Source organism: Brachyhypopomus gauderio, chromosome 17 (assembly GCF_052324685.1).
Source record: "Brachyhypopomus gauderio isolate BG-103 chromosome 17, BGAUD_0.2, whole genome shotgun sequence".
In the NCBI taxonomy this organism is placed as follows: Eukaryota; Metazoa; Chordata; class Actinopteri; order Gymnotiformes; family Hypopomidae; genus Brachyhypopomus; species Brachyhypopomus gauderio.
The window spans coordinates 17,878,343-17,905,561 of record NC_135227.1 but is presented as its reverse complement, the minus strand read 5'-3'; the positions used below and the strand labels follow the sequence as shown (position 1 = coordinate 17,905,561).

The following is a 27,219-nucleotide window of genomic DNA, read 5'->3' as shown; positions in this document are numbered from 1 at the left end:
GCACATAAGATGCACGTTTATTTGCATTAACATATCTCCCAAGTCATTGTTAAAATATGATTTATACATTAACATTCTTTAAACCCACACACATCTCACTGGTTACAAAACGTAAGCAACCATCACACATCTCTGCTTCCAAAACAGTCCAGGTCATCATCGAACACCATTACACGAGAAACAGGGTTGACCGAATAGACAGATAATTGATGAAGTTAGTCTGACAGCCAGGCTGCAGTGTAATTACCCAACGATAAGCCAGAGTGCTGGTGCCCCCTAAGGGCAGCTCCCCATCTGTGCAATTATTAAACACCCATGTGGTCAACAGTATTTAGTTCCTTTATTTTCACACAGCAGGATTTTCTGCAAAGAATAAATTAATTTAGAAGCCAAAAAGGTGCCATGCTACAGTAATCAGTGACCAGTTGCTAAGATTAATAAGCATCCAAAAAAATAGGATTAAAAAAACCAACAACTGAAATGTAAGGGCTGGTTTTGTGTGGAGGGAAAAGAAAAAAAAGTTAAGAATTCATTCTGGCAGTTAAGTATACACTTGCTACATGTCTCAGACCAAAGAAAAAGGAGAGAGAGAGAGAGAGAGAGAGAGAGAGAGAGAGAGGAGAGAGAGAGAGAGAGAGAGAGAGAGAGAGAGAGAGAGAGATAGAGAGAGAGAGAGAGAGAGAGAGAGAGAGAGAGAGAGAGAGAGAGAGAGAGCAACCAAAGAAGTGAGGGTAAGAGAAAGGAAGAGAAGTATAAAATAGAGACTTTTCCCACCACCTCATTTGTGCAGGCCGCCCAAGGCAGTGCAGCCCTCAGAGGTGGTGTGTGTGTGTGTGTGTGTGTGTGTGTGGTCCCCTCCCCCACCCCGCCCCCTCCCACGAGCTCCTAAAGCTAATCCTCTAGAGCGGCTGGCCCACTCCAGACAGGACTCTGCCCAACAGTCTCTATGCCTTTGAGAACAGAAAACCAAAGGCTGGCGATGAAACACGAGCCTTTACATTTACACACCAGGCAAACGAGCGGCGGACAAGACGTACCGAAGAAGTCGAGGAGAAAGAAAGAAACTCGGGACGGAGAGACGTAACGATTTTCCTACAGTACATGTTGTGCGTTGGCAATTGCCTTCAAATAATGTAACAGCAACTTTGTTTGCACCGTTACACAGTAGAGTCTCCGTCCACAGCCGATTACAGGGGAGAGAAGTAATCGGGCCCATGGTTTGGCGTTTTTGTCCCTCGACAGACACGGCTCTCTCCTTCCAAATGGGCTGTAGAGTTTAAGACCCAGGCGGGCGTCTCCTCCAGCAGTGCAGAACAGTCATTCCTTCAGAAAATGCCCTCACAGCGAGACAGACATGCATCTTGGCAGCAGTTGGCGATCTGCGTTGTGTGTGTGTCCAGACGGGTTCTCTCACTGTTCGCTGGGGCACACACTGCGGTCCTTACAGCAAAAGTAATGGACCACAACACCGTTTGGATACCTGGCAAAGGCACTGGGAACATTGCAGACAGACAAACACCATTAAGCACCACAGATAAGTCCAATGTAAAGACATTTATAAGCAACCTCTTCGCATTAATTGCTGACCTTGTTCCTTAAAAATAAACAAACAAACAAACCATAAGCACCCTAACAAAACAGTCCTAACCCTAACGCACACGTACCTGTTCCCGATTTTCTTCTTACACACACGGCAGGTCTTCTCCTCGGTAATTACACACTTGACCTGCTGATGAAAGATCCGCTCTTCCTGGACCTACGCACACACGCACAGATGCACGCGCGGACAGAAGAGACAGAAAGTGAGAATATGACATTACACAACACAACACCCATGGCTTCCCTAATTGGCATCAAACATTTCTGAAGCCGTGTATCTCCACACAAGTGTTGTGTGCTGGGTCCCCTCCCTCCCTGGAGTAACGCACCCGCAGAAACTCGGCCTGCAGCAGGCTCTTCAGGACCTGCTCACGACGCTTCCTCCGCGCCTTCTCCTCCAGGACGCTCTCCAGGAAGACGCGGATCTCCCAGACCTGAGTGTTCGCCGGGAGGAGATCGATCGCCTGGTTCGGGGGGGAAAAGACGGGCCACACGTCAACCAGCAAGCACAGTGAGCACGACGAACTTACATGGCGCTCAAGGCATCGAGGACTTTTCAGAGTAAAAAACGAAAAACTCAGCTGACCACTAAAGAACTTAAAACATAGTTATGCAGCATTTCTATAAGCCTGTGCTTATATTGGCTTCTCATCAGCTCATACAACCTAACGGACTTGTAGTCATGAAGGAGATTGAAAGCATAAAGCAGCATACTAAAAGAAACATTATTCAAGCGGTCATGTCTGTTCCAAATGGCTGTAAACCTCGGAAAGACTTCAATGACTATCAGCATGCATTACATCAGCTGTCTGGAGCTCAATCACACATTGCACATGGCTGGATGCTTCGATTTAGAAGTGCCCCCCCAACCGCCTTCAGATGTGGTCTCTCCTCTGCATGTAGTCGTGATGAGACAGACCTTGGGCCATCAGCCAAGGGAAATGAAAGTAACATCACATAAAAATAAATGAGCAAGTGTGTGTGTTTGGGTGGGATGGGGGGGGGGGGGGGGGGGGGGGGGAATTAGGGAAGTTTTTATGGGACACAATCTGCATGTTCAATCTACAGGTCAGATACTCATACTCCCTAATACACCCCCACCCCAACACCTGAAAATGTAAAGAACAGTGTGCAGTAGAGTAACAAGTGTTGAGCGGGTGCTCTGAAAGGGCCTGAACAGGCTTTCCGGAGAATTCTTTAAGGCCAATTGGTTCCCAGGTGTGCAGCTTCAACGTGAGACGAGACCGGACCGGGCCGCCACGGGCCTCGGATGCTGGCCGAGTGATCCGTTTTAGTGACAGGCAGACTCCAGATTCCCAAACCACTGGGCCGGACAGAAATAAGGCTCTCTACGACATGTGTCTAGCCGACAGCCCCCTCACCTTGGTGGTGTTGAGCTTGCTGTGGTGCAGCTCCAACACCTGCAGTGCAGCGTGAAGGTTGGCCTGGGGCTTCGACACCTCCATCTTAATGGGACCCAGGCAGTGGACGTCTGGTGGAGACAGGTACATGCGGAGCAGAGAAAGGTACACCTGCACACACAGCACAGCCACAACTGAGCACCATATGGCCCGAGTTTGACAGAGAGAGATTAAGCCCTCAGACGATCATCATCATACAAGTGTTACGTCCTGAATTTAGACATTCAAAATTAAAGCTTGTACAAGAGGCAGATATTTTAGAGCTCGGTGAACGATCCCCCGGATTAAAACGTGGGGTAACACAGCTAGACAGAATTAAACGCAGAAAGCCTGACATAATAGGATGACACGCAGCCGTAGGCACGAGAAGGCGAGCTGTGGAAACGACGTTAAAACATGCTAGCAGGTGATGTCATTTGTTTAACGTGACACTAATCCAGACTAACTCCATAACGGCAACGGCAGGAAACACACAACCGGCGAAAGCGCGCGTGCCGTCTTTAAGGCAGCCTACTTACGTCTTTGCTCCTGTCTGCCGATTGGTCGTAGTGCCGGCGACAGTACCTAAAAGGGGAAAGGTGTACGTGCCAGTCAGAGTCACGCGAGCACCAAGGAGAACGTATGCAGGCGGTAGAGGCTGCTGATTGGTGCAGAGGCCGGGGTGGGGGGAGGGGTCTGGTGTACTCACTCCTCCGCCATGCACGTGTCCTTCAGGATGTGTACGTAGATGAAGAGCGCCTGCTCGTGCTTGCCCATGCGTCCCAGGAGGAGGGCGCGCTCCTCCAACAGACCTGAGGGGAGGAAAGGCCACGTCTCAGGACGTCAGGACGCCACAGACACGCACAGCACCGACCCCGTCCGCCCCAGAGCGGCCCGTAGACGACTCACCGTCAAACGGGAAGTTGCTGATTAGCGTCTCCGGCTCGTAGCAGGTGGAGTCGTTCAGAAAGCGCAGCAGTTTGTTCCGCAACTCCCCGAGTTCTCCATCCTCTTTCCCCGCAGCGACAGCCGGGACACCTACGCACGAGAACACGGCAGTTAGGGGACTCGCCGAGGGAGACGGACAAAGAAATAACGCTAGACACTGCGAACAGATCCTTTTGTAGTTTCAGCTCCTTTTATATGCCTCGTAAAAAAACCCAATTAAAATAAAGAATAGAAAAGCTCTGTATTATGTTTCTCAAAGAGCTGAAATGCTTTCATATGATATTCTCTGCTTCTTCATGCACAAGAGTAGATGCAGTCAGGGCAGTGTTCCCAACGCTTCCAGTAAACCGTGTCTGGCATCTGGTCGGAGCTGCCCGGCAGGGAGCCAGCGTGGGTGGACTGGTTCTCACCCTCAGGCAGTGAGTGGAGGTACTCCTTCATCAGGGCCTGCACCCTCTCCAGGTAGAGCCGGATCAGCACGTTGTGAAACTCCGGGCCCTTCTCCTCCCACACGGAGATGATGTGCTCCAGATATGGCATGGCCAGCTCCTTGAAGCCCTCCTTTAGGAAGTCCAGTACTCTGTCTCTGGGGAGCAGCTCAACCTCTGGCAGGTCCTCAATGAAAATCTATTACCAGCACAGGGTGGATACACCAAGCGTTAAACAAAGAGTCGAGCAATTTCATGATTTTGTGCATTTTGGGCATTATTTTGGGCAGCTCATAATACCGTTTTTAAAAGTCATATCCTACTTACTAAAGCTGAAACGGATACATCGGCAAAAGAAAAACTGCTCAAAAAAGATGCTTGTATTGAGTTTATATGAATAAAAACGAACTCGAACAACGAACTCCGGACGCATAATACCACGCGTGAATAATTAACGAGCAGGCGTGATGATCCCGTAGGTAGCAGCACGGCGGTCTCGGCCCTCTCACCTTCAGCCCGTCCTCGGGACACATCTTCAGGACCCAGGGGGAGAACTCACAGATGATGCCCATGTTCTCTGTGCCTGTGGGGAGACAGCGCACAAGTCCAGCGCACTGTGAGCATCCATGCATGAACAGGACGGAGGAAAAAAACCGTAGGAAACAGGACACACTGTTTACTTGGGCAGGATGTTAATTAACACTGTGTTGAGCTCCTGTTTCAGTTCAGCCTTAGTGAAATGACGGATGAACCCGAGTCAGTCTGGAGTGCTGGAGACTGAAACGCCCCAGCGAACTGGAGAAAGCACTTAAGGAAGCATGAATTCAAACCCTTAAACCTCAGGCTGCCTTGGGAAACGGCCTTTCGCAAACAACCCCCCCCCCCCCCCCCCCCCCCCAAAAAAAAAGCTTTGTTAGCATCTAATGAGGATAAAGTGGTTCTACTTCCCAAGCAGGTGTGAGTGTGATGAGGCGTAAATGCAGCAAGGGACAGTGTGTATGGACGTGGGCGGGGACACACATACACACTCACTCACCCAGTCTCTGGAGATACTGCACAGTCCTCTCATGACCCTTCAGAGGGGAGTTGGGCTTTGGTGGACTGATCCAGCAGGACCTGCAGGGCTACACATCAGCGCTGGCGTTATGCTGCTGCTAAACAGCTCCGCCCAACAGACCCTCAACACCATTTCATGCACATCTCTGACATGACGCTTTTATGACAGATGTGTTCCTATGGAAAATTGTCTTGGCAGCAACACAACTGTAAGAGGCAGAATGCTGTGGTTGGCTTAAGGAAACGGAGGGGGGGGGAGAGGGAGCGAGAGAGAGAGAGAGAGAGAGAGAGAGAGAGAGAGAGAAGGCAAGCGTGTGAGAGCGTCATCAGCCCTTGGCTTGTCTGTAATGCATTACGTCACTAGAACAGCTCGCTGCAGCCGTCTGATTAAAACCACGCGGAGGAGACCTGGGGAAGATCTGAACGCTCACCAAACACAATTAACATTTAAAGGAGTTTCAAATGCTTTGGCCTTTAGGAGAAGTGAACAAACGCCCAAAGTCACCATGAAGCACTCCGGAAATAACATACGGGAGTGATCAACGAGAGCAAGGCACAAATAATTAAAAATTATATAATAAAAAATTATGAAAACAATACCCAATACTACGATATCCAATGCAATCCAATCTTTCTACAAAGACTAGGAAAGACTAAATATAAATGAGCATAGATCACTCAGAAACCTCTTTTTTATGAAACATGCAATGTGTTCAAGAGGTAATGGCAAAACTTGCAATACACTCAGAAAAACAGACAATGATGAAATTTAACTCAATACCTATAACATATCCTTCCTCTTACACCAGTACCCCACGTCAGAGTGGTGCAATTTCCACATCTGATCTGTGCTTTACTTTCTTATCCTGTCCAAGTCTAGAATGTGTTTAAGGAATGTGCGTTAGGGTCACAGCCCCTAGTCGAGCACTAGACGACCCTGAGAACGCAGCTGGAGTTGTAGCACGTCTCTAAAGTGCAGGACATCACGGACTCGCACGGCTCACGTGGCTCGTCACAGCGCTCAGGGATGATGTGAGGAGTAGCTGTGCTATTCCAAGCTTAAAAAACAGTGGAATTCGGTAGAAACACGTGTCCCTCGTGCCACGTCTCTCGTGCCATGTGTCAACTCGTGTGCTGTAAGGAGGGCGTGAGACGGAGGGCGTACCTTTCTGGTGCAAGCCCTTCTTCTCGTAGAGGATGATGAGCTCGCTGTACTTGTGGGCCTTCTTCAGCACGTACTCGCTCTCCTCCACGTGGCAGTGGTTGTTCTCCAGACGGAGGAGGGGCGACACCAAAGCCACGTTGGTCTGCACACGTCACGGGAGGAAACCAAACGGGTTTAGGAGAACGAACCCTCACCACACCTGCTTCCAACCCAGGAACGTGCGAGGAACACGGGGGAGGCCTTACGTGGAGGTAGCATTTCAGCAGAGTGGTGTCTATGATCTGGAGGAGTTTCTTGCGGCTTTTGATGGTGGGCGTGCCCTCCATCAGGGGGGAGGGGGTGGAGGGGTCAGAGTCATTCAGCTGCTTCACCAAATGGCTGCGTTTCTACGTTAAAAAAAAAACAAAAGCATGTTAGTACATTCAAAGAAGCAATGTAAAATAAATCTCAACTGAAGACCAGACATTTGGAAACAGAAGGACTCTTATTTTGTCGCCCGCACGCGTGTACCTGCGTTAGGTAGTCAATGAGGGCCAGGTGGGCCTTCTCTAGCTCCGCCCCAGACAGAGTGGGAAGAGGGTTGGGGTAGTGTAGCTGTTTACGGTAGTCACAGGGCAGCAGGTCTGGGTACAGTCCAATCACATGAGTGGGATCTGGGAGGGGAGACGGAAGCTGCATCATTAGCATCACTAATGTGTTTAACATGGCAGAGACAGCTGGAGGAAACCACGACTGGTCAAACACATCTCACGGTCACTATGCGTCCCTGTAAATAGTCAAACCCCTAATTTAACTATATTTTTCCTGTTGTGCAGTGGCTATCACTGCCTCTTTTTAAATTAAGCAGCATGAGAAAGCAGCAATGACGAACTTGGCTTACCAACGGCCACAGTATACAAGACACATCACAATAATCTTGTCGTGATTCTTAACTAATGACATTCACTCCAACCTTTAATATATATACTCTAAAACGGGTGTTTTCACTGCAAACCTACACAGGACTATGAGGCTTTGCTACTGACCAGGCAACGTCCTCACCTGTGCCAAGCTTAGCAAACACCTGCATGGAGTCATCGAAGCGCTTCTGACAGAAGAGATTAAAGGCAAAGAGATTCTGGATATGGTGGATCTGCTGCCTTTTATCACCATCAGAGTCATCCTTCATCTTCTGGACGGTGAGAGAAGAAAACAAGCATGAGAAGAGGTGGAAGATGATGTGGGTTTTGAATGCAGTCCTACATTAGCTTTGATCCTACCATCTGAAATCTCCAAACTATAAAACACTGGATCCCTGCAGGACGTAAACCAGCAATGACCAAGGTTACCAACAGCTGTCACTAATTTTAGCACTCTGCTCATTTGATAAGAAGCATCAGAATCACTACCAGAATCAAACCTTAAGTAACAAAAGGGAAGGCTACCATCAGTACCGTGTCCATAACACGCCACACGTGAAAGTGTCCATTTCGAAGAATTCTAACAGATATCAAAACGGTTAAGCGGTCGCTCTGTAAGCCGGGGCCGTCCTAACGTAAGCCGGGGCCGTCCTAACGTAAGCCGGGGCCGTCCTAACGTAAGCCGGGGCCGTCCTAACGTAAGCCGGGGTCGTCCTAACGTAAGCCGGGGCCGTCCTAACGTAAGCCGGGGCCGTCCTAACGTAAGCCGGGGCCGTCCTAACGTAAGCCGGGGCCGTCCTAACGTAAGCCGGGGCCGTCCTAACGTAAGCCGGGGCCGTCCTAACGTAAGCCGGGGCCGTCTTAACGTAAGCCGGGGCCGTCTTAACGTAAGCCGGGGCCGTCCTAACGTAAGCGGGGCCGTCCTAACGTAAGCCGGGGCCGTCCTAACGTAACCCGGGGATCGTCCTAACGTAAGCCGGGGTCGTCCTAACGTAAGTGGGGCCGTCCTAACGTAAGCGGGGCCGTCCTAACGTAAGCGGGGCCGTCCTAACGTGCATGGCCGTGCCGTAGCCACGTAGCTGCGGTGAGATCTCCAGCTGAGGTGATTAGTGCCAAACTCACCGCCAGCTGCAGCGCCAGCTCAAACTGCTTGTCCTGCAGCAGCTGCCGGATCTGACTGGCTATGGAGACGGGCACCAGGCGCCAGACAAAGTGGTTGCTGGCGACGTACACTATATTGGGGCTGAGAGAGAGAGAGAGAAGCAGGATGAGGGGGGGGGTGGGGGGGGGGGTGCGTTTGCGCACGTCGGGGCAAACGCCGGGAGCGTGAAGCCCGTCTGCGCTGGGCGGAGAGTCGTGCGAGACGTGCCTCACCCGGCCGAGGTGATGAAGTGGGGCCGCTGTAGCTCCACGCTCTGCACCAGCAGCCTGGGCTCGAAGGTGCGGATCTCCACGTAGCGCGGCAGGACCGCTATTATGTAGGGAGGCTGGTGCTCTGGGGGTGGAGAGGAGAATGAGGAAGGAGAGACAGACTGGCTGGCAGGCAGGCAGGCAGACACACACACACACACACACACGGTGCCCAGAAAACCCTTGGCTGCCTTTGGCAGACCGACAGCACACTCTGGATCCCAGAATAGTTGACAAATATTATTTACTGCCTCATTTACATTTAGCCTAGATTACCCAATTATCCACAGACGGCCAGCAGGGGCCGGTTAAGATGACCTACATGAGGAGGCATAGTTTTAAAAAAATGAATAAAAAATAAAAAGTTTCAGACGTCTGACAAACACGTTGCAGAGAAGAAACAACACGCTAAACTGATCCTAAAAAGCAGACAATATAATGTTGCTGGAAACGTAGTTAATACACTGAATGATTTACTAAAGCTCTGAGGTGACCTGCTACCACAATCCATAGAGGATTGAAGTTGCCAGTAATCAAATAATTTTCTGGATCTGCCTTAATGAATGTGCAACTTGGGGCATTTTTACACAAGATGGAGTAAAAGCCAATAAGGCCTATTTAGCACCTACACAAGGTACATTAGTGCCACCAATCCTGAAAGTATTTTTGACAACGGAGATTGTAGGTTTTGCAAACGTTCTGAAAGGAAAACTATTAGAAAGAAGAACACGCAGACGTTGGGGGTGGATCATTTAAAATCATGTCAAAAGGGCAAAGATGGTATTTCAACTTCCTCAGCTGGTATTTACCAACAATGTTGCCATTATTACTGTTTAACTTCAATACTTCATTTCAAGCCCTCAAATACATTTCTGTGTGCTCAGTCCTCTAATTCTGCCAGCTTAACTTTTGGTTCATGTTTCCTGTAAATCTCTTTGAGATCCAAACTCACCATGGCTACCAAGAACATTTACCACAAACAGCCTTGTTTAAAAATTGTATCTGCACATGATGTCATATATGCACTTTATCATCACCACATGCAATGTACTGACCTTCCCACACAAACTAACACTCTTTATTTGGCATCTCAGTAAACCAGAGCCGGAGAGTTTCTGAACCGAGTCTGACTCTGATGGTAAAATGCAGCTCATCAGAGAATCCAAAATCCCGCCGGCCCAGGCAGGAAATCCAGACTGAGCCAGTGAGCAAACATGGGCAGGGTTCCCACCACAGCCAGAGGCAGACTGAACAGAGGACCAAACCCCTTCAGACTGAACAGAGGACCAAACCCCTTCAGACTGAACAGATGACCAAACCCCTTCAGACTGAACAGATGACCAAACCCCTTCAGATTGAACAGATGACCAAACCCCTTCAGACTGAACAGATGACCAAACCCCTTCAGACTGAACAGAGGACCAAACCCCTTCAGACTGAACAGAGGACCAAACCCCTTCAGACTGAACAGAGGACCAAACCCCTTCAGACTGAACAGAGGACCAAACCCCTTCAGACTGAACAGAGGACCAAACCCCTTCAGACTGAACAGAGGACCAAACCCCTTCAGACTGAACAGATGACCAAACCCCTTCAGACTGAACAGATGACCAAACCCCTTCAGACTGAACAGATGACCAAACCCCTTCAGACTGAACAGAGGTCCAAACCCCTTCAGACTGAACAGAGGTCCAAACCCCTTCAGACTGAACAGAGGTCCAAACCTCTTCAGACTGAACAGAGCACCAAACCCTTTCAACACTTTCCTTATATACAGGCATATAGAACAGACACTGAGGCCATGATACTCCCCAGTCCACCCAAACCAATGATGTCCATGTCAGTAAAGAACTGTGGGAAATGCAGTTTCAGCTTTATGAAGCCATTTCCCCTGCCATATCAAGCCTTTTTTAAGCTGGGACAAACAGAAAATAAATGCCTCTTTACTGTAAGCAGAGAAAGAGAGTTTCGTCTTACATCTACATGTATTATGTGTTCTGTAATACAACCAATTAATGATCAATACTGGGGAGATGAACACAAAGGACAGCTGGTGCTTTGAGAAAACTAAACCATGCGCTTGTTGCCCACATCCTCACTTAAACGTAGCAATCATCTGCCCCTAGTGGAGGTTGAATGAACTGCAATGTGCAGTGTTTACTTTCAAGTAATACTCTATTTACTTTAACAGAAACCCGATCATTTAATTTGTAAATCTGACTTTGAAGGTCTATAGTGTGTGTGTGTGTGTGTGTGTGTGTGTGTGTGTGTGTGTGTGTGTGTGTATTTCTGAGAGTCACAAAATGTAACTCCTTTTAGAAACAAGGCCTGCTTACTTTGACCCTGAAAATCAGCTGTTAACCACTGGACATTCTTATGATATTCACAAGAGGAAAAAAACAGAAGTACAGCTGACTAACAGGGAGCAGCACAAAGAGGAACATTGACCTTAGACAGCAGTACGTCTCTGAGGTCCTACACATTGACCCTAGACTGCAGTACGTCTCTGAGGTCCTACACATTGACCCTAGACTGCAGTACGTCTCTGAGGTCCCACACATTGACCTTAGACTGCAGTACGTCTCTGAGGTCCTACACATTGACCTTAGACTGCAGTACGTCTCTGAGGTCCTACACATTGACCTTAGACTGCAGTACGTCTCTGAGGTCCTACACATTGACCCTAGACTGCAGTACGTCTCTGAGGTCCTACACATTGACCCTAGACTGCAGTACGTCTCTGAGGTCCTACACATTGACCTTAGACTGCAGTACGTCTCTGAGGTCCTACACATTGACCCTAGACCGCAGTACGTCTCTGAGGTCATACACATTGACCTTAGACTGCAGTACGTCTCTGAAGTCCTACACATTGACCTTAGACTGCAGTACGTCTCTGAGGTCCTACACATTGACCCTAGACCGCAGTACGTCTCTGAGGTCCTACACATTGACCCTAGACTGCAGTACGTCTCTGAAGTCCTACACATTGACGCTAGACTGCAGTACGTCTCTGAGGTCCTACACATTGACCCTAGACTGCAGTACGTCTCTGAGGTCCTACACATTGACGCTAGACCGCAGTACGTCTCTGAAGTCCTACACATTGACGCTAGACTGCAGTACGTCTCTGAGGTCCTACACATTGACCCTAGACTGCAGTACGTCTCTGAAGTCCTACACATTGACGCTAGACTGCAGTACGTCTCTGAGGTCCTACACATTGACCCTAGACTGCAGTACGTCTCTGAGGTCCTACACATTGACCCTAGACCGCAGTACGTCTCTGAAGTCCTACACATTGACGCTAGACCGCAGTACGTCTCTGAAGTCCTACACATTGACGCTAGACTGCAGTACGTCTCTGAGGTCCTACACATTGACCCTAGACCGCAGTACGTCTCCAAGTCCTACCCATTGCGACAGGGATGTCCGTCCAGTTGAGGGCACATTTCTGGGTGCACACTCCTTCCTCGTTCAAGACCACCGTGAGGTCATCCTGACCCACCGCCACTTTCCCATCAGCCAGTGGGGCTACAAGCGGCTCCAGCTGCTTCCCTGTTGGGAACAGCTCTTTGATCGAGCCACGCCCATCCATCTGCAAATATGTAATTTATGTAAATATTCCTGTAGGCGGAGGCAAAAATCTGCATGCTAGGTTATATTTTTAGATTAATCAAATATGTTTATTTGTTTTGTTTTAAATATACCTACCCGGATCAGATAGTAATCACGCTTAAAACCCACACATATGGAATTCTCACACCAAGCCATGGATTTAGGAATATCTGGAGCTGCAAAATCTCCCTATGAAAGAAAATAAATGTAGTTGTTCTTCACACAAAGTCAGCCAAATGAACAGTGTTTTGATCTTAAACAGGTTCCTGCAAAAAACAAACCTGTAATTCATGAAACTCTCTGTCTTTCCAGTAATAGAGCTGTAGTTTTTTCCTGACAGCAACACACATCCGCAAGTTTGCTTCACCTGAACTGGATTGCTAAAACAAAGGAAAAAAGGAACTCAGGTTTAAGAAAATTAAGAGGTCTTTAGCAGACAGCAGTGATGGCTCATTCACTAGGAAAGAGATGCTATGAGGTTAGATAATAATACAAGTATTACTAGTAATGGTACAATTATTGGTTCACTACAGAATAAATGAATCATGATGAAAGCTTATTTACAATCTAATCTACAATCATGTCAGTAATGAAAGCTCGTCATAGGCTACTTCAAATCAGTAAACTGCAAGTGCACCCTGGGTAGGGAGAATTATTCAGGAAAAGAAACGCATGGCTGGTTTTGACCAATCACGTGCCTGCGCCGATACAAGAGCAACGAGACCGATGATGAAGGAATTGAACAGCATGTGGACTCAATGTAATGCATTATGTTTACAAATAAACTACTATAAGGTATGAATAAAGACTAGAATGCTATTATATAATAAGCACAAATACTTTCCATCATGCTAAAACTGATAGGTTAAAGTGATAAGACGTGCAGGAGAGAGGAGCCCTTGGTATTGGTATAAACAGTGTGTGACTGCGATTGGTTATTAAATGATCAAATCTCAAGACACACACAAATACTGAGCACTAGAGATCCTTACAGTACACACCTGCAGGTCACAGGCAAAGAGTGTTGCTCCTCTTGCCTTCGACACCACAGTGATTTGCTGGAATGTGAGCAGGTCATGGACGTGGATGTTATTCTCTGAAATACAAGTGAATAACAGTGAACATACACTAAAAAAACCGCACAGTAAGTCAATCCACTGCAAGCCATACACGCAACAAATGGACTAAAGGAAATGGGCTAAATCTGCTTGAGCAAGAAAAAATAAAACACAAAGCCTTACCCAACAAACTGACCAATATCTTGTACTGGGCTACAACGAACAGCTGATGGCAAAAAAGAAAATGATCAAAGAAAGTAATGTCATTGTACACATCCGACACAGGCACTGATGAAATAATGACACTCAGCTAAAAAGAATGACTAACCTATACCCCACATATCTAATCTCTTAGGAGAACCTCAAAGTGTTTTTGTAGCCGATCTCTCTCTACACAGAGAGAAGAATACCTGTTGGATCTTCTTTGAGAAGTTCTTGTTGGATTTCTCCAGTGTTACCTCAAACCTATTTGTACCTAACAAAGTTGAGAATCATAAAAAAAGAAAATGATATTAGAAATCAGAGATAAAGCACATAGCTTCAGTGTTTTAATACAGGGGAAAAAAATCACACCTGCATCCTTCTTGATTCTGTAAAGGAGAAGGTGTCCTGGTTTAGTCCCAACCAGTAGCCAATCCTCTACAATAACAGAACAGCATCAAGTATTATGATGATATGTTGTTGTGATACAGTGGGAAACAATATTTGCTCCACAGGAAACTTGCAGCTATAGAGTTTATAAAATCTGTAAGTCATTAAAATGCCTGCACACTCCGTGCAACCTCAAATAAGGAAGTCGCTGCTTGAAACATTTGACGCGTAGCAAGTTATTCACGTTATGACTAAACTAAAGACCGTATTTCACGACCACAGAGGGGAAAAACACGTTGGATGTGTCTAACCAAAACAACTCTCACCCCAGGCCGCCAGACAGTCGATCTGAAGGGGCAGTTTCTCCAGAATAGGGACGGGCTCGTACGCGTCGTGCATGGCGGCGGTGTGGACGGTTCTGCTGAAGGTCTCAACACGAACTCTGTACGTGAGATTCACTTTCACACGAACATGTAACACGGAAGCTGATGGATCGAGAACAGATAGCTGGCTAGCCTACCTGGCTAAGGGCACCAGAGCTTAGCTTGCTAGCTAACTAGCTCGATAAAACCCACAAAACAAACTAGTTCATCCCATTTTAATTTTTGACACGAAGTTGTACGTGTTGATTTTGGATTGTACGTGTCTCCAGACCACCAAAAAAATAAATAAATAAAGAGACTCCACGAAAACAATCTCCAGGGTTTGGCAGTTTGTTAGCCAGCTAGCTCGCTCGCGCGCTCAGCTTCCCGAATGGTTCTATGACAGGCACGTGATCAACGTCAACAGTCACGCGCGCCGCAGTACGCAGCGCGTGTTCACGGTGTCGCTACAGCTGTGACACGCCAGCTGTTCTACCGAGGAGACGTGCCAGCCTAAACACATGATCTGTATGTAATATAGCTATTAAATAACACAAAACACGTTAGGTTAAAAGACAAAAATATCTTTTAATAACATTCAGCTGTATCTCCAAGTCATAAATCAAAACCCCCACAGAAACTGCAAAAGCAATAAAATACAAAAAAAAAAAAACGTAATACACAAAAATACTTTTACCCAAAACAAAACTCTTTTGTAATAATTAATATCCTTAAAATAGAAATCATATGCAAAACTGATAAACATACACTCTTATTCATACAACCTGTATCTCAAAAAGAAACGCAAGCTCTGACTAAGTTGTACAATTTTGGCAAAAACAAAATAAGTTACCCTGGCCAGTATTGTAATGTACATTACCAGCATATCTGCACAGGCTGAAGAGTCCTCATCTGAGGAAAGGCAGCCATTCCTTGGCTAGACTAGTGTGCCACACATCTAGAATTCAAACATTTCCCAGAATACCTGAAAGGCCTATTAAACCTCAGAAAATGAAAGAAAAAGAAAACCTTTATTTTGACACCCACAACCAAGAATCATTTCTGCAGTTTGCTGCAGGCCAAAAACGCAAACATAAATAAAAATATTTGCTTTCAGACATGAGTCTTAATGGAATGACATTAGACAATTTCACAAGTGCTCGGCTGTACTGGTGAAATAACAATCGTGCCTCTTTGCCTAATCCATTTTGGACCTTTCCATCTTGGCTTTGAGAATCTCCTGGCAGGAAGAGAAGGGGACAGATAAGTCCACCAACAAGTTCTGTCATGACACTGCATGTAATTGTCATATGTTTATCAAACATATGGTCCTGAGACACAGGACAAAGAATGAGCCACGTTACCTCCTCGTCATCCAAGACCACGGGCAAAGCTCTGCGAGAAAGCAAAGTGGTACATTAGATGCATAGTAATAAAAGGATGCACTTCCATAAATGAGCAAAACCATACTGCAGAGCAGAAGCTACACACACACACACGCTTCCCAGAGGCCTGGTGGTGGACTCATACTCACACGTCCACTACACTCGTGGGGATGTTCTCCTCCAACCACTTTAGGTCTTCATCCTGAGAGCTCTGTGGAACACACAGAAGGGTTTAAGAGCAGTAACAGAGTCCCTTTAACACACAGAAGGGTTTAAGGGCAGTAACGGAGTCCCTTTAACACACAGAAGGGTTTAAGGGCAGTAACGGAGTCTCTAACACACAGAAGGGTTTAAGGGCAGTAACGGAGTCTCTAACGCACAGAAGGGTTTAAGAGCAGTAAAAGAGTCCCTTTAACCCATCACTGTGTCCAGGCTTGCACATAAGAACATTTGTAACATGTTACAAATGCTGGGATTACTGAAAAATAATATTTTGAGCTAAATTATGCATTTTTAGCTATTTGGAGGGATCCTATTATGAGTAAGATTCAATATATTCACCCCAAACAATTTCTAATCACTTGTGCACACAAACACAAGCACTGTTGACACTGTTGCGGTAGGATACACAGACGATTAAAGAGCTACACAAATCTGCATGCAACGCGGGAGTCAAAGCAGTCGTTCTCACTTCTTTGCTGATGAGCTTCTGGCTGGCGTTTGTCTCAGACTTCACTCCTCTTATCTTCATGCCCTCTGAAGACAGACGAGGTGGAGTTACAGCGATCCAGCCCCATTACCCCAGTGCATTTCTTTATTTGAAACCACTCTGTACTGCTTTTTAAAAAATGACATACCAGCCAAATCAACAGGTCAAACACTTTTACATATTAAATGGTTGTGTTTTTCAAATAATTTTAGCTGTAACATTTTGTGTACAAAGAATCTAAAAGCTTGAATTATATCCTCAGAATAACATTTTGTTCCTATTGGCAGATAAACATGTGTATAATACGACATCCATTTTACCAAAAGCTTCATTAAGCATAGGCTCCTTTGCATCTTCCTCCTCATCATCATCCTCATCGATGAGTGGTGAATGTGAAAACCTATAAATAAATAAAAAAATCCTTTATTTCAACTTTTCTATACGTTCATCTGAACACACTCATAAACAGGAACAGAACTTCTTTTTGAATACACGTTACCATAACAGGTGTGTCATTATTGTTTGAAAACATCCTCACTAGATGATGCGTCTCCAAAGCGACTCTAACCTTTGATCATTGACAGAAGGTCGTAGCAGAACCATGATGACCAGCAGGATGGTGGAGAAGAGGAGCCTCCAGAAAGCGTCGTCCATCCACAGGTCTCTCCAGCCCTGATGAACCAAGAACGCCACCCGTGACCCCTGAGCCAGAGAACCTCCCAGCAAGACACCTACACTGTACCTGCCCACTGGGCCACTCTAAAGAAGGTTCTACTCACTGACTGGCAGTCTGCCAGCTTAAACTGCCTTGTTGTCCATACGATGAAGATGATGGAAGCTGAGTGGTTGAACACGCAGAGCAGAACATTAGTGTGCGGTCCTGACTTCCACACGTGTTTACAAGGCTCTTTCTCTGAGATAGCGCATGGCCTTACCCAGCACAGAGAAGATGAGCGTGTTGGTGAAGTGCTGGTATAGAGAGAGCTTCACCACGTTCCGACGAAGCTTGAGGAGCCGAGTTGTCTGAGACAGACTGATGAAGACGTGAAGACCACTGGTTAAGGAGCAGGACACTCTGGGTTCACTCTCGCACAGGGGGGATAACATACGGAGCAAGACCACACAATGGGGGCCATATTCAAAACTAAAACTTAGAAATCACATTGCCATACATTATTTCATTGTCATACTACTATCAAATTTTTTAAACATCGTTTGCCGACATAAATGCTAAATAAAAGAAACTGCCTTGAATAAACACAAAGTTCAGTTTTAAACCCCATGTACTCTTTAGATAGACAGTTTGTGGACTTCCACCCACATTGTTGGATTCCAACTAGTTATTTGATATTATGCTTGAATTAAAAACAAACATACTCCAAGAACATCTAAAATGCATCTGAAGACAAAACATATTGCCCATTCTTGGTATGCATGTCTACATATTGCTACAAATACATACACAGAAGCATACCCCATTGTTTTCCAGAAAGCAAATATTAGCATACTCTGTGACTGTGTCTGCTCAAAAGGATATCCACCACATGACACAGGAATCAATAAGAGACAGACTCAGATTAGCAAGAAGAGCCACTGTGCCATAGAAACCCTGCAAAAATAAAAATAAAAATAAAAAACACACAAGAGTCAGTGTTCGAGTTCTATAACAAACTAACATTTAATTTAGGGGTGGGGTGACTTCAGTCCTGAATGTTCTCACCCCTGTGACCCTGAGGACACCTTCCACGGAGGAGAAGAGTAGATAGAGTATACCTACAGCCACCAGGCGGGGAACTGTAGTGCCTAGCCTGGGCCTGTCAGTGACACAGAGAAACATACAGAACAACCTTAAAACAAGCACACCTCACACTCCCACTCATATACTCACACAAATGTACAACCACTGCTTTTAGGAGTCCTTAAAGTCTATCAGTCGTACTGGAAAATGATATATTACTGTAACAAAGGGGTTGTGATGCTTCATGTGACAGTGAGGACTGAACTGGGGTGGGTTTCCCGAAACGTTCGTAACTCTAAGTACTTCGTAACCTCGTACTTACAAATATTCTTAAATTTACGAGTGTTTCCCAAAACTCTTCGTAACTTAAAAATCTCCGGACCCATTCGCAACTCACTAAGTTCTTCACTTCTTAATTCGAAGCTCACGTGCAGTTCTACCTCAAAAAGGATAGAGGCGCTAATTTCACTAGCGCTGGTTTTAATCACGGCATTACAACATTTGCGTTTATGTGTATAATTAGCCTAGTAGCCTATTTTCTTTTGAAGTAATTACATCGCATATACCACACTGTGTCAACAAAAATCAAATGTACTACTTTGAATTATTTAGAATTAGTTGATATGTTCCGAATATTTAATTAAATATCTCCGTTCATCATCGTGCAGTTAATAGCGTTTAAGACTTTCACAATTCATGTATTCTTTGCAAAGAAATTTTTTTGCTGCATTTCCTAGGACTTCGCTATACATTTCTTAGGACTAGGGATGCATTAAACCAAAATTGGTTTTCATGCAATTGTAAACATTCGTGGAGTTGTTGGTGCAGTGGACGTCACTCTGATTCCCATATACACTCCCAGCCTACATCTACATCTGCTGTAAAGGCTTCTCTGCTTTGAATATACAAGTAATATACAACCACTAAGACCTCTTTACAGACATTGTGGCCAAGTGGCCTGGGAGTACTCATGACTCCTTCATCTGGGCCAATTCTGGAGTGTGTCAGATGGCTAGGGACGGTGCATTTGATGGTGGACATGTACTAGGTGACAGTGGTTATCCACTCTGAAGCTATATACTCCTTTATCAAATCACCTGGTATTCCTTCAGTAGCTGTGGGGCCCAGTATCTCCAGTGCCTTCTCCTCCTCAACAGTAAGGGCACTTGTGGACATTTGACCTCCACCAGTCTTAACCCTTTTCCTTTCTTAGTTCTGTCCCCTTATTTTTGACTTGACTACAGTTTTTTGTTTTGTTTCTTTTTCTGAATTTGAGGAACTTCCTCGAGCTATTGAAAACCGTAGGCTATTCTTTTGTTTTTGGCTCAATTCACTCGACAGAAAGTTTCATTTTCTCTACTTGTTTGCCATGGTTTTAAATAACGTGTGAAAGGTTAATTGTGTGCCCTATTTCTAGCCTTGATAAAAGCCTACGATCAGTCAGAATTGCAAAGGTAATAATTTATGATCTACTCATTTTTTTCTTGTACTTGAAATTTCAACACTTATAGTTGTTAGTTTTTATGATTGTCATTTTGCCAATGATACCTTTGCGGCGTAATAATGAAAAAATGTATGTATATCGGTGGTTCGGTTTTCGACTAGCGGAGCTTTTCCAGTGCAAATGCAGAGGCGGAGTCAACTAAGAACTACTTAGAACTCATTCGTAAATTTGGAGACTACGAAGGCTTTTGGGAAACACTCGTAAATTTGGCGTTCTTAAAGTTACGTCGTTCTTAAAGTTGTTCGTAACTTTCTAAGATCGTTCGTTATCGGGAAACCCACCCCTGAACAGTGTTTGGCATGGCATCACCACCACACGAGGTCATGTGATCACTTCCGCAGCTCAAGGGGCGGGGAACGAGGGGGAGTACTCACTTGACAATGCCATAGCCTAGACTGACTATGATCACCAGCACTCGTGCTAAGGATCTCTTCAGTGCAGACAGCAGCTCAGCGAAAATAACAGCACCTTGGTCTGAAAACAAGACCGTCTTTTACTTCACGTTCGCTGCAATCTAATTACCGCCATTACCCCAAAAGGCTGAATGAGGCCAGTCAGGCGACTAACTGTATTCTCCGTGGTATCTGATGCTCTGGTACTCGGAGTAGAACACCGCCTTCTCCAACATGCCCAGGATGATCACGGCACCGATCCAGAACTGGATCCTGAGCAGGTCACGCCAGTACAAGGCCATCCAGAGGAGCCACAGAGCTCCAAACAGCACGTACACGATGCACATGACCATGAAGAACTGTGGGGAAACAGCCTGACTTCATCACTGTTGCCAGGGTAGCTTGTTGCTAAGGCACCTATTAAACCACTGGAATTTCCAACATCATAACACTGAGGTCCTAGCAACTTTCAGGTCGTCTCAACACATTCGTGTTTTGAGACAAACGGCACCCACCATCATAAGAGGCCAGTCTGCAGGCGAGGAGTATTCACGAGAGCCCTTCATCTCCACCGTCACTGCAAACACGCACAGACAGACATGCACAAAGACATCTCAGTAAAGAGGTAAATGTACTAACTATGGTAAGTAAGCTAAGAGAAGGCACTGTGGAAACCTAAAAAAAAAACTAAATAAAAGCAAAAGGATGCATGAAAGTCAAAAAGTGTCCTACTCGTAAATGAAAAATGATCCTGTGAATCAGGAGATCCTTCCTGTGTCGCTTGGTCCCCCGTTTTGGGATCTGAACGTTTCTTCTGCTGGACCTTCACAATGAACATGTAAGGACTGTCCAACCATGACTTGGCAACTGCATAATCTTCCTGAAAGGTAAAGAACACAAAAACATAGTCCAGCACTGATTTAACACACTTCAACCTTCATATTAGTATAAATAAAGTGTCTGGGCCTGATCAAAGCCTGCCGATTACTGAAAAGCACATTGGCTACGCCTTTATAAATGTTTATAAATGTTCTTAATGTTTTTAATGTACAGATTAACAAAATCTGAACTATATAAATTATATTAAAACCTTCTCACCGGAGTGTCCTTTAGAAAATGTTCGGTAAATTTTTGGTTTGCAACACTTTCTCCCTGCTAACAGACAGATGAATGTGGTTAGGACAGTGGATTATATATTAGGGAGCTGTGGATCACACGTGCCCAGAGAGGTGGGCAGCCCTAGCCCGGCGCCCGGGGAGCAGTTGGGGTTAGGTGCCTTGCTCAAGGGCACCTCAGTCATGGCCTCAGGTCTGGGAATCGAACCCACGACCCTCCGGTCACAAGACCAGTTCCCTACCACCAGGCCATGACTGCCCATTATATTAGTATAAATAATCAAGTGTCTGGGCCTGATCAAAGCCTGCTGATGACTGAAAAACTTCTTCAACCAGCACGTTGGCTACGGCCTTATAAAGCACGTGATTTCTTAATGCTTTTAATGTACAGCAGGGCTATTCAACTGGTGGCCCGCGGGCCAGAACTGGCCCTTTAATGAATTTGTACCGGCCCGCAGCCCAACTCCCCATAAGTAATAATAAATATTTGATAAACCGCCGTAAAAATAAATAAAATTTTATTTGCAACATTTTACGTTTGAATTTATGTTCGCAAATTTACGTTAGCCGCCAGCATCCCCCCTCAACAATTTACGTTCTAATACCCCCCCCCCCCCCCCCCCGTCAACAAACTACGTTCACCGCCACTCACCCCGGGTCTGAAAAGGAAAAGGTCAGAGCTCTCTGCCAAATCTGGCCCACAGAAAAATATAGTTGAATAGCCCTGATGTACAGGTTAACAAAATCTGAACTGTATAAATTATATTAAAACCTTCTCACCAGAGTGTCCTTTAATGAATGATTGGTAAATGTTTGGGTTGGAACCTTTTCCCCCTGTGAACAGACAGATGAATGTGGTTAGGACAGTGGATTATAGCTTGCTTTTCTCAGTACAAATGGCAAATCATAATAAAAAACAATCAATAAATATATATTGAAGGATTTTTGTTGAGTTCAATGTACAAATATATTGCTGATGAACGTACTTCATTTTTGAGGTATAGAACTGGCTGGAATTTGTTATAATAAACCTGCAAAACAAATCAAATAAAAAAATATTTACAACAGGCTTCCCAATACAGTGCCTGCCAGAATTATTGGCACACTTGTTAAATGACTATGGGGAAAATGTCTGTTATTTAAGAGCTTTACAGTAAAAAGAGAGACATAAATCTGGCTTTCGGTGAGGTACAATTATTCCAAATAAAAAATACAAATCTTGGAAAATGAAACATTTTTCCACAAATGTGCCAGAATTACTGGCAGCTATGCAAATATCCATATTAGTGCACCGTTACAACGCCAGAGGAGAAGATCTCACAGACCTGACTAGAGACGACCCTTTGTACATTGTGCCTGCACTGTATAATAACCATTTTAAATCTGTTACATAGCAGCGCTACTCTCTTTAAGGTAGACACCTCCTCCTCTCAGGATATTGTGCTTTACTATAGTCTACAAAGTGCACCATGCATCATTCTGACCACTACACAGTGACTGTACAAACATCCACCAAACATGAAGCATCCAGAAGTGAACAGATATCAACTCATGTTTTCCCAACACACTCCTCTGTTTAGCCGCAAGACTCTAAAAATCACCAAAATGAGAATCATCATTATTAGCCATCACAATTCTGATCAATTTTGTCTCCGAAAATGTATACTGGCACCTAATACTGACATCACTCTAATCTAATCATGCAATACGGGCAATACTGCTGATAATAGTAATATAAACGCATGATTGTCATTACTCTGCGGATGGCCTAAGGTGCTGTTTAAGATCAGAACATACATGGATCTAAGCTTTTTTTGCACATCACATTTCCAGGTTCAATACTTTTGATCCAAAAGTGTCCATTTGGTACCTTGGGTGTGAAGAGAGATGCGCAGTCCTCAAAGTTGATGACACCCTGGCTGTAGAAACCCGTCCAGTTCTGCCTCAGCGTGAGGTCCGATTTAAACATGACTAAAGTTTGATTGTCCTACACACAGAAGCATAGAGGTGTGTACACAATGGTGTACCAGTTAAAATCCTCCACCAGGAATTCGGGAGTGACATGCATTACTTAAAGATCTGGTTACCATGTACACTTCCTGGTTTCAGAATTTATAACAAACTAGTTTTTTTTTTTTTTTTTTACATTTACTGACTGTGTCTTTAAATGACTGATTTACCCCCGCCCCAAAGAGTAGTTTACCTACACACCCGATTCTCAAACATTAGTCTTTACTCAGTTTTCTTATTCTTCTCCGAGATGACTTCATAAATACCTACAGCCAAAGCAGCTACTACAGCCTTGTTCATTTTATTCATGAAATCAGAAAGAAATATTTTTATTGCCTATGAATCTGTGAAAACCTTTGGCGTGACCATTGTCAGCATGCTGTTCTCTAAAGTGAACTTTCTTCAACTCTTCAGTGAGAAATTAGGGTGTTTATACCTGTTGCTACATGTGAGTTAAAGGATCGATATCCCCATGGTTACCATGGCGCTGACAGGGGGGATTAACATCAACACACAACTCTGGTTTGTTGGGAAGCTCTACTGTCCTGCCATATGTGCCCATCACGCACCCAAGTCATGAAGGGTGTGGAGCTGTTCTACCTGCTCCAGGAGTCTAGAGGTGCAGGTGGAGAGGTGTGGCCAATACTCACAGGGGTGTTGAAGACTTCATTATAACAGATGGAGGAGCGGAGGTACCAGCTAACGTTAAAAACCAGATTATTTTTTTCACATGCTTTCTGGTCTCCATGAACTGTAGGCACAGGGAAAAGAAACATTACAATTATATGTACAGTTTTTAAGCACACAAAAATAGGTTTCAGTCAGAATAACAAACACAGAATGCCTAAAGAATTAACTTATTAGGTGGAGCAATCATTTGTAGGGTTAATATAGTTAATATATTAATATATAGGCTTTTATTTAAGACGGTAGACTGAGATAAAAATATCACCCTGAATATAACAGCTTCCAGATTCATTGCTACAAAACTGCTTTAATATTGTGCTTAGACTGAGTAAGTTAAAGTATATTGGTTTACACATAAATTAGATTAAAAAAAAACATCTGGATTATTTTACAATAAGAAAAACTACATTTCAGAGGTGATTAACAGTAGAACTCACATTTCATGTAGATTGTGGTGTCGGCATACAAGGTCTTGCGAAAAATGACATCTTTTTGCTGAAAACAGAAACATGTCAATTTTACCATTTTTTTATGGAATTGTTTATATTTATATACCACCATTATTACTTCTAATCCACTTTAATGACTAAATTTTACAACCTGAAAATGACGAACTGTTTAAAGTCCTTAAATAATATTACCTAATTATATTATAATAAGTAATATGGACCATGTGTTACTGAACCTTTTATTTTTTTTTATGACCACAACTCTTATGGCCTGTGCAAACTAGCTAATCTTCAAATAAAACATGGATGTGATGTGTAGATTACAAAAGTTGCCAGCATGCAAGCAGGATACATGAACATGCCACGCGAGAGGAAAAGAAGCCGTCTCTGTATCTGAGGAATTCCTAAATTAAACGAGAATGTCTAGCCAACAAAGTTGCATTGTATCCCACCCATAAACACCTCTGGATAGTCCCTGACTGCCTGGATCAGCCAGGCTGTCAAGTCATGCAGAAAGCTCAGATCTAGCACTGCTTCAACAATTCCCTTCTGGATTCAGTTTGGTCTAGTTAGTAAACTGCAGAGGTGTCAAGTAACAAAGTGCAAATACTTCATTACCTTACTTAAGTAGAAATTTTGGCTATCGATACTTTTCTGACGTAATTATTTTTCATCCGACGTTTTACTTCTACATTTTCGTGCAATTATCTGTACTTTCTACTCCTTATATTTTAGAAATAGCATCATTACTTCTGTTTCATATTGGCTTGTTCTCAATCTGGCTTGTCATCGTTAAAGAGAATGTCCAGTGGATTTGAGTGTGGTGTGATCAGAAGTATAAACATACTCCACTCCCACACCCTACTGCTTTGTGCGCGATCCATCGCACATGTCAAGTCACACTCCAGCGATGAGATAGCAGACATGAGTAGCTTAGTATGAAGATGCTCATGGCAGAGACTCGAAACCTCGAGCAAAATGTCCCAACTAAGCACCAGCGAAGAGGCTAGTATCCAGAAGGACCAGCTAAGCGCTCCGTTGTAGGTTTTTAAGTTATTTGTCTTGTAATCTGTGTATTTGATAATACACAGATCATGGTAAATGTTTTGTGGTGTGCACCACTCCCTCGCTGCTCCTGTCTCGCCACCATCACAATATGGATTTAATAAATTTGCATTGTACTAAAATGCATTCATTTTCAGTGGGCATATATGCGGCTGAAACAGGTAGCCTAGTGCATCCCTAATTTTTAACATTAACATTTAAAAATAATATTATAGTCATTATGGTTTGTAGAAAATTATTTTTGGGGGGAGGTAGTGTGTGACACGGCCTACGTTTTTGTCCTTAATGGTATTTCCCCCTTACATTACTTTTCCTTTTATACTTTAAGTAGTTTTGAAACTACTACTTTTACTTAAGTGAAAAGATTGAGTTGATACTTCAACTTCTACAGAAGTTCTACTTCTACCCAAGTAATGAATGTGAATACTTTTGACACCTTTGGTAAACTGATATGCTTAATATATTAATATGCCCTTGACACGTTGACTCGATTGTGTTTGAGCCCAGCAGGTAAAGTGCAGGGCTGAGCCCTCCCGGATTTACACCTCTCCTCACATGATGCATCTCCCTCCATCAGGTCACATTTATTCTGCCAACTTGGCTGTATAAACGAAACCTGCCAACAGATCAAGGAAAACACACGCAGCACAGCCACAATCGACGTACCAATAACTTCACACAGATGGAAGTCATTAAAAAATAATAATAAAACACTTTAAAAGTTTAGAAATAAGAGGTCAGTCGGAACCGGATCATCCAGGTGTTGCAGCAGGAAGACGCCGAACTATCAGCACACCGGGGCGCTAGCGGGTTAGCCGCCGAGCTAACTGTCAAACGCAGACCTTTCACATATCACACATCACGGTCCGTTCACGTCGCCAGTGTACCGTGACAACTCACCGAACCGAGGTCAATATTCCACAAAGAAACCTCTGCACCGAACGTGCTGTATATCCACGATAAGAACAACGACGACAGAAACACGGAAACTTGTGTCATCTTGACGCCGTGCAAGGGGGTGCGCGCTCGCGACCTCCCGCGCGTAACCGGCGCTGCGTCAGCTGTGTGCACGCCGCGTTCAGCCAATCAGCGATCAGCTCGCAGACCCCTTATTTTCTCTTGAGTCGCGTTCAAGACTTTGGAGGAAGGTGGGATAAAATGATGTATTAAATTTGTTTTTTATTTATTTATTTTTATTTATTATTATTTTTTTAAGTATATACCTTTTTTGTACACATGCAACTCAACTTGTTTAATTCGGATTCCTTGTATTACTATTGGTGCCTTGTTTTAAGCGAATATTGTAAATAAAGGGAAAAAAGTGGGATAAAATGTCACTCCGTGTTTTCACGTGTTCATACCGTATTACGTTTCTTTTTTACAGCACTGTGAAGTTTAGCTACTGATAAAATAAGGACATAGGAAACATATAATGTGTTTGTATGTATTGTCGACACAAGCGGTGGGTTAATCTATTAAATGGTTATGACGGATGGACAAGTGGAAAGTTTGACATTTCTAGAAGCTCTTGAATGTAACATTTCACCCCCACGCTCACCGTTTCGTCCACAAGTCCTACATCACTGTAATTTCCGGGAACTGCCAATATCATGTTTAACTTTTGTCGGTAG

The 27,219-nt window shown here is 44.5% G+C and overlaps 2 protein-coding genes across 2 annotated transcripts; both read right to left on the bottom strand.

The window, feature by feature from the left end:
• vps39 (VPS39 subunit of HOPS complex) lies at positions 1-14,955 on the bottom strand. Its single transcript, XM_076977505.1, is given in 25 exon segments — positions 1-1,492; positions 1,665-1,756; positions 1,929-2,063; positions 2,982-3,131; positions 3,539-3,584; positions 3,709-3,811; positions 3,909-4,037; positions 4,358-4,574; positions 4,885-4,958; positions 5,412-5,463; positions 5,465-5,499; positions 6,597-6,738; positions 6,842-6,982; positions 7,107-7,249; positions 7,638-7,767; positions 8,618-8,738; positions 8,870-8,990; positions 12,320-12,503; positions 12,620-12,712; positions 12,805-12,903; positions 13,525-13,619; positions 13,765-13,807; positions 13,992-14,056; positions 14,155-14,220; positions 14,499-14,955. Coding segments are annotated over 25 exon segments (2,631 nt in total). The 5' UTR covers positions 14,572-14,955; the 3' UTR covers positions 1-1,410.
• A 169-nt stretch (positions 14,956-15,124) lies between these two features.
• LOC143480063 (transmembrane protein 87A-like) lies at positions 15,125-26,647 on the bottom strand. Its single transcript, XM_076977506.1, has 21 exons — positions 26,489-26,647; positions 24,512-24,569; positions 24,038-24,138; positions 23,248-23,364; positions 22,364-22,408; positions 22,158-22,211; positions 21,361-21,417; positions 20,995-21,142; positions 20,778-20,839; positions 20,438-20,621; positions 20,245-20,344; positions 18,349-18,442; positions 18,166-18,237; positions 17,564-17,672; positions 17,408-17,466; positions 17,197-17,300; positions 16,949-17,028; positions 16,611-16,675; positions 16,069-16,130; positions 15,899-15,929; positions 15,125-15,774 (listed from the first exon to the last, which is right to left on the bottom strand). Exons 1-21 carry the CDS (start codon positions 26,585-26,587, stop codon positions 15,733-15,735), a joined length of 1,743 nt encoding a protein of 580 aa, XP_076833621.1. The 5' UTR covers positions 26,588-26,647; the 3' UTR covers positions 15,125-15,732.
• Positions 26,648-27,219: the final 572 nt, after the last annotated feature.

Bases quoted from the DNA above. Each gene is read 5' to 3' on its own strand.
- LOC143480063 (XM_076977506.1), bottom strand. From the start codon at position 26,587: ATGACACAAGTTTCCGTGTTTCTGTCGTCGTTGTTCTTATCGTGGATA. The intron at 24,139-24,511 runs GTGAGTTCTACT...CTGTGCCTACAG, and splicing joins CACCACAATCTACATGAAAT to TTCATGGAGACCAGAAAGCA. The intron at 22,212-22,363 runs GTACGTTCATCA...GTCTGTTCACAG, and splicing joins TTCTATACCTCAAAAATGAA to GGGGAAAAGGTTCCAACCCA.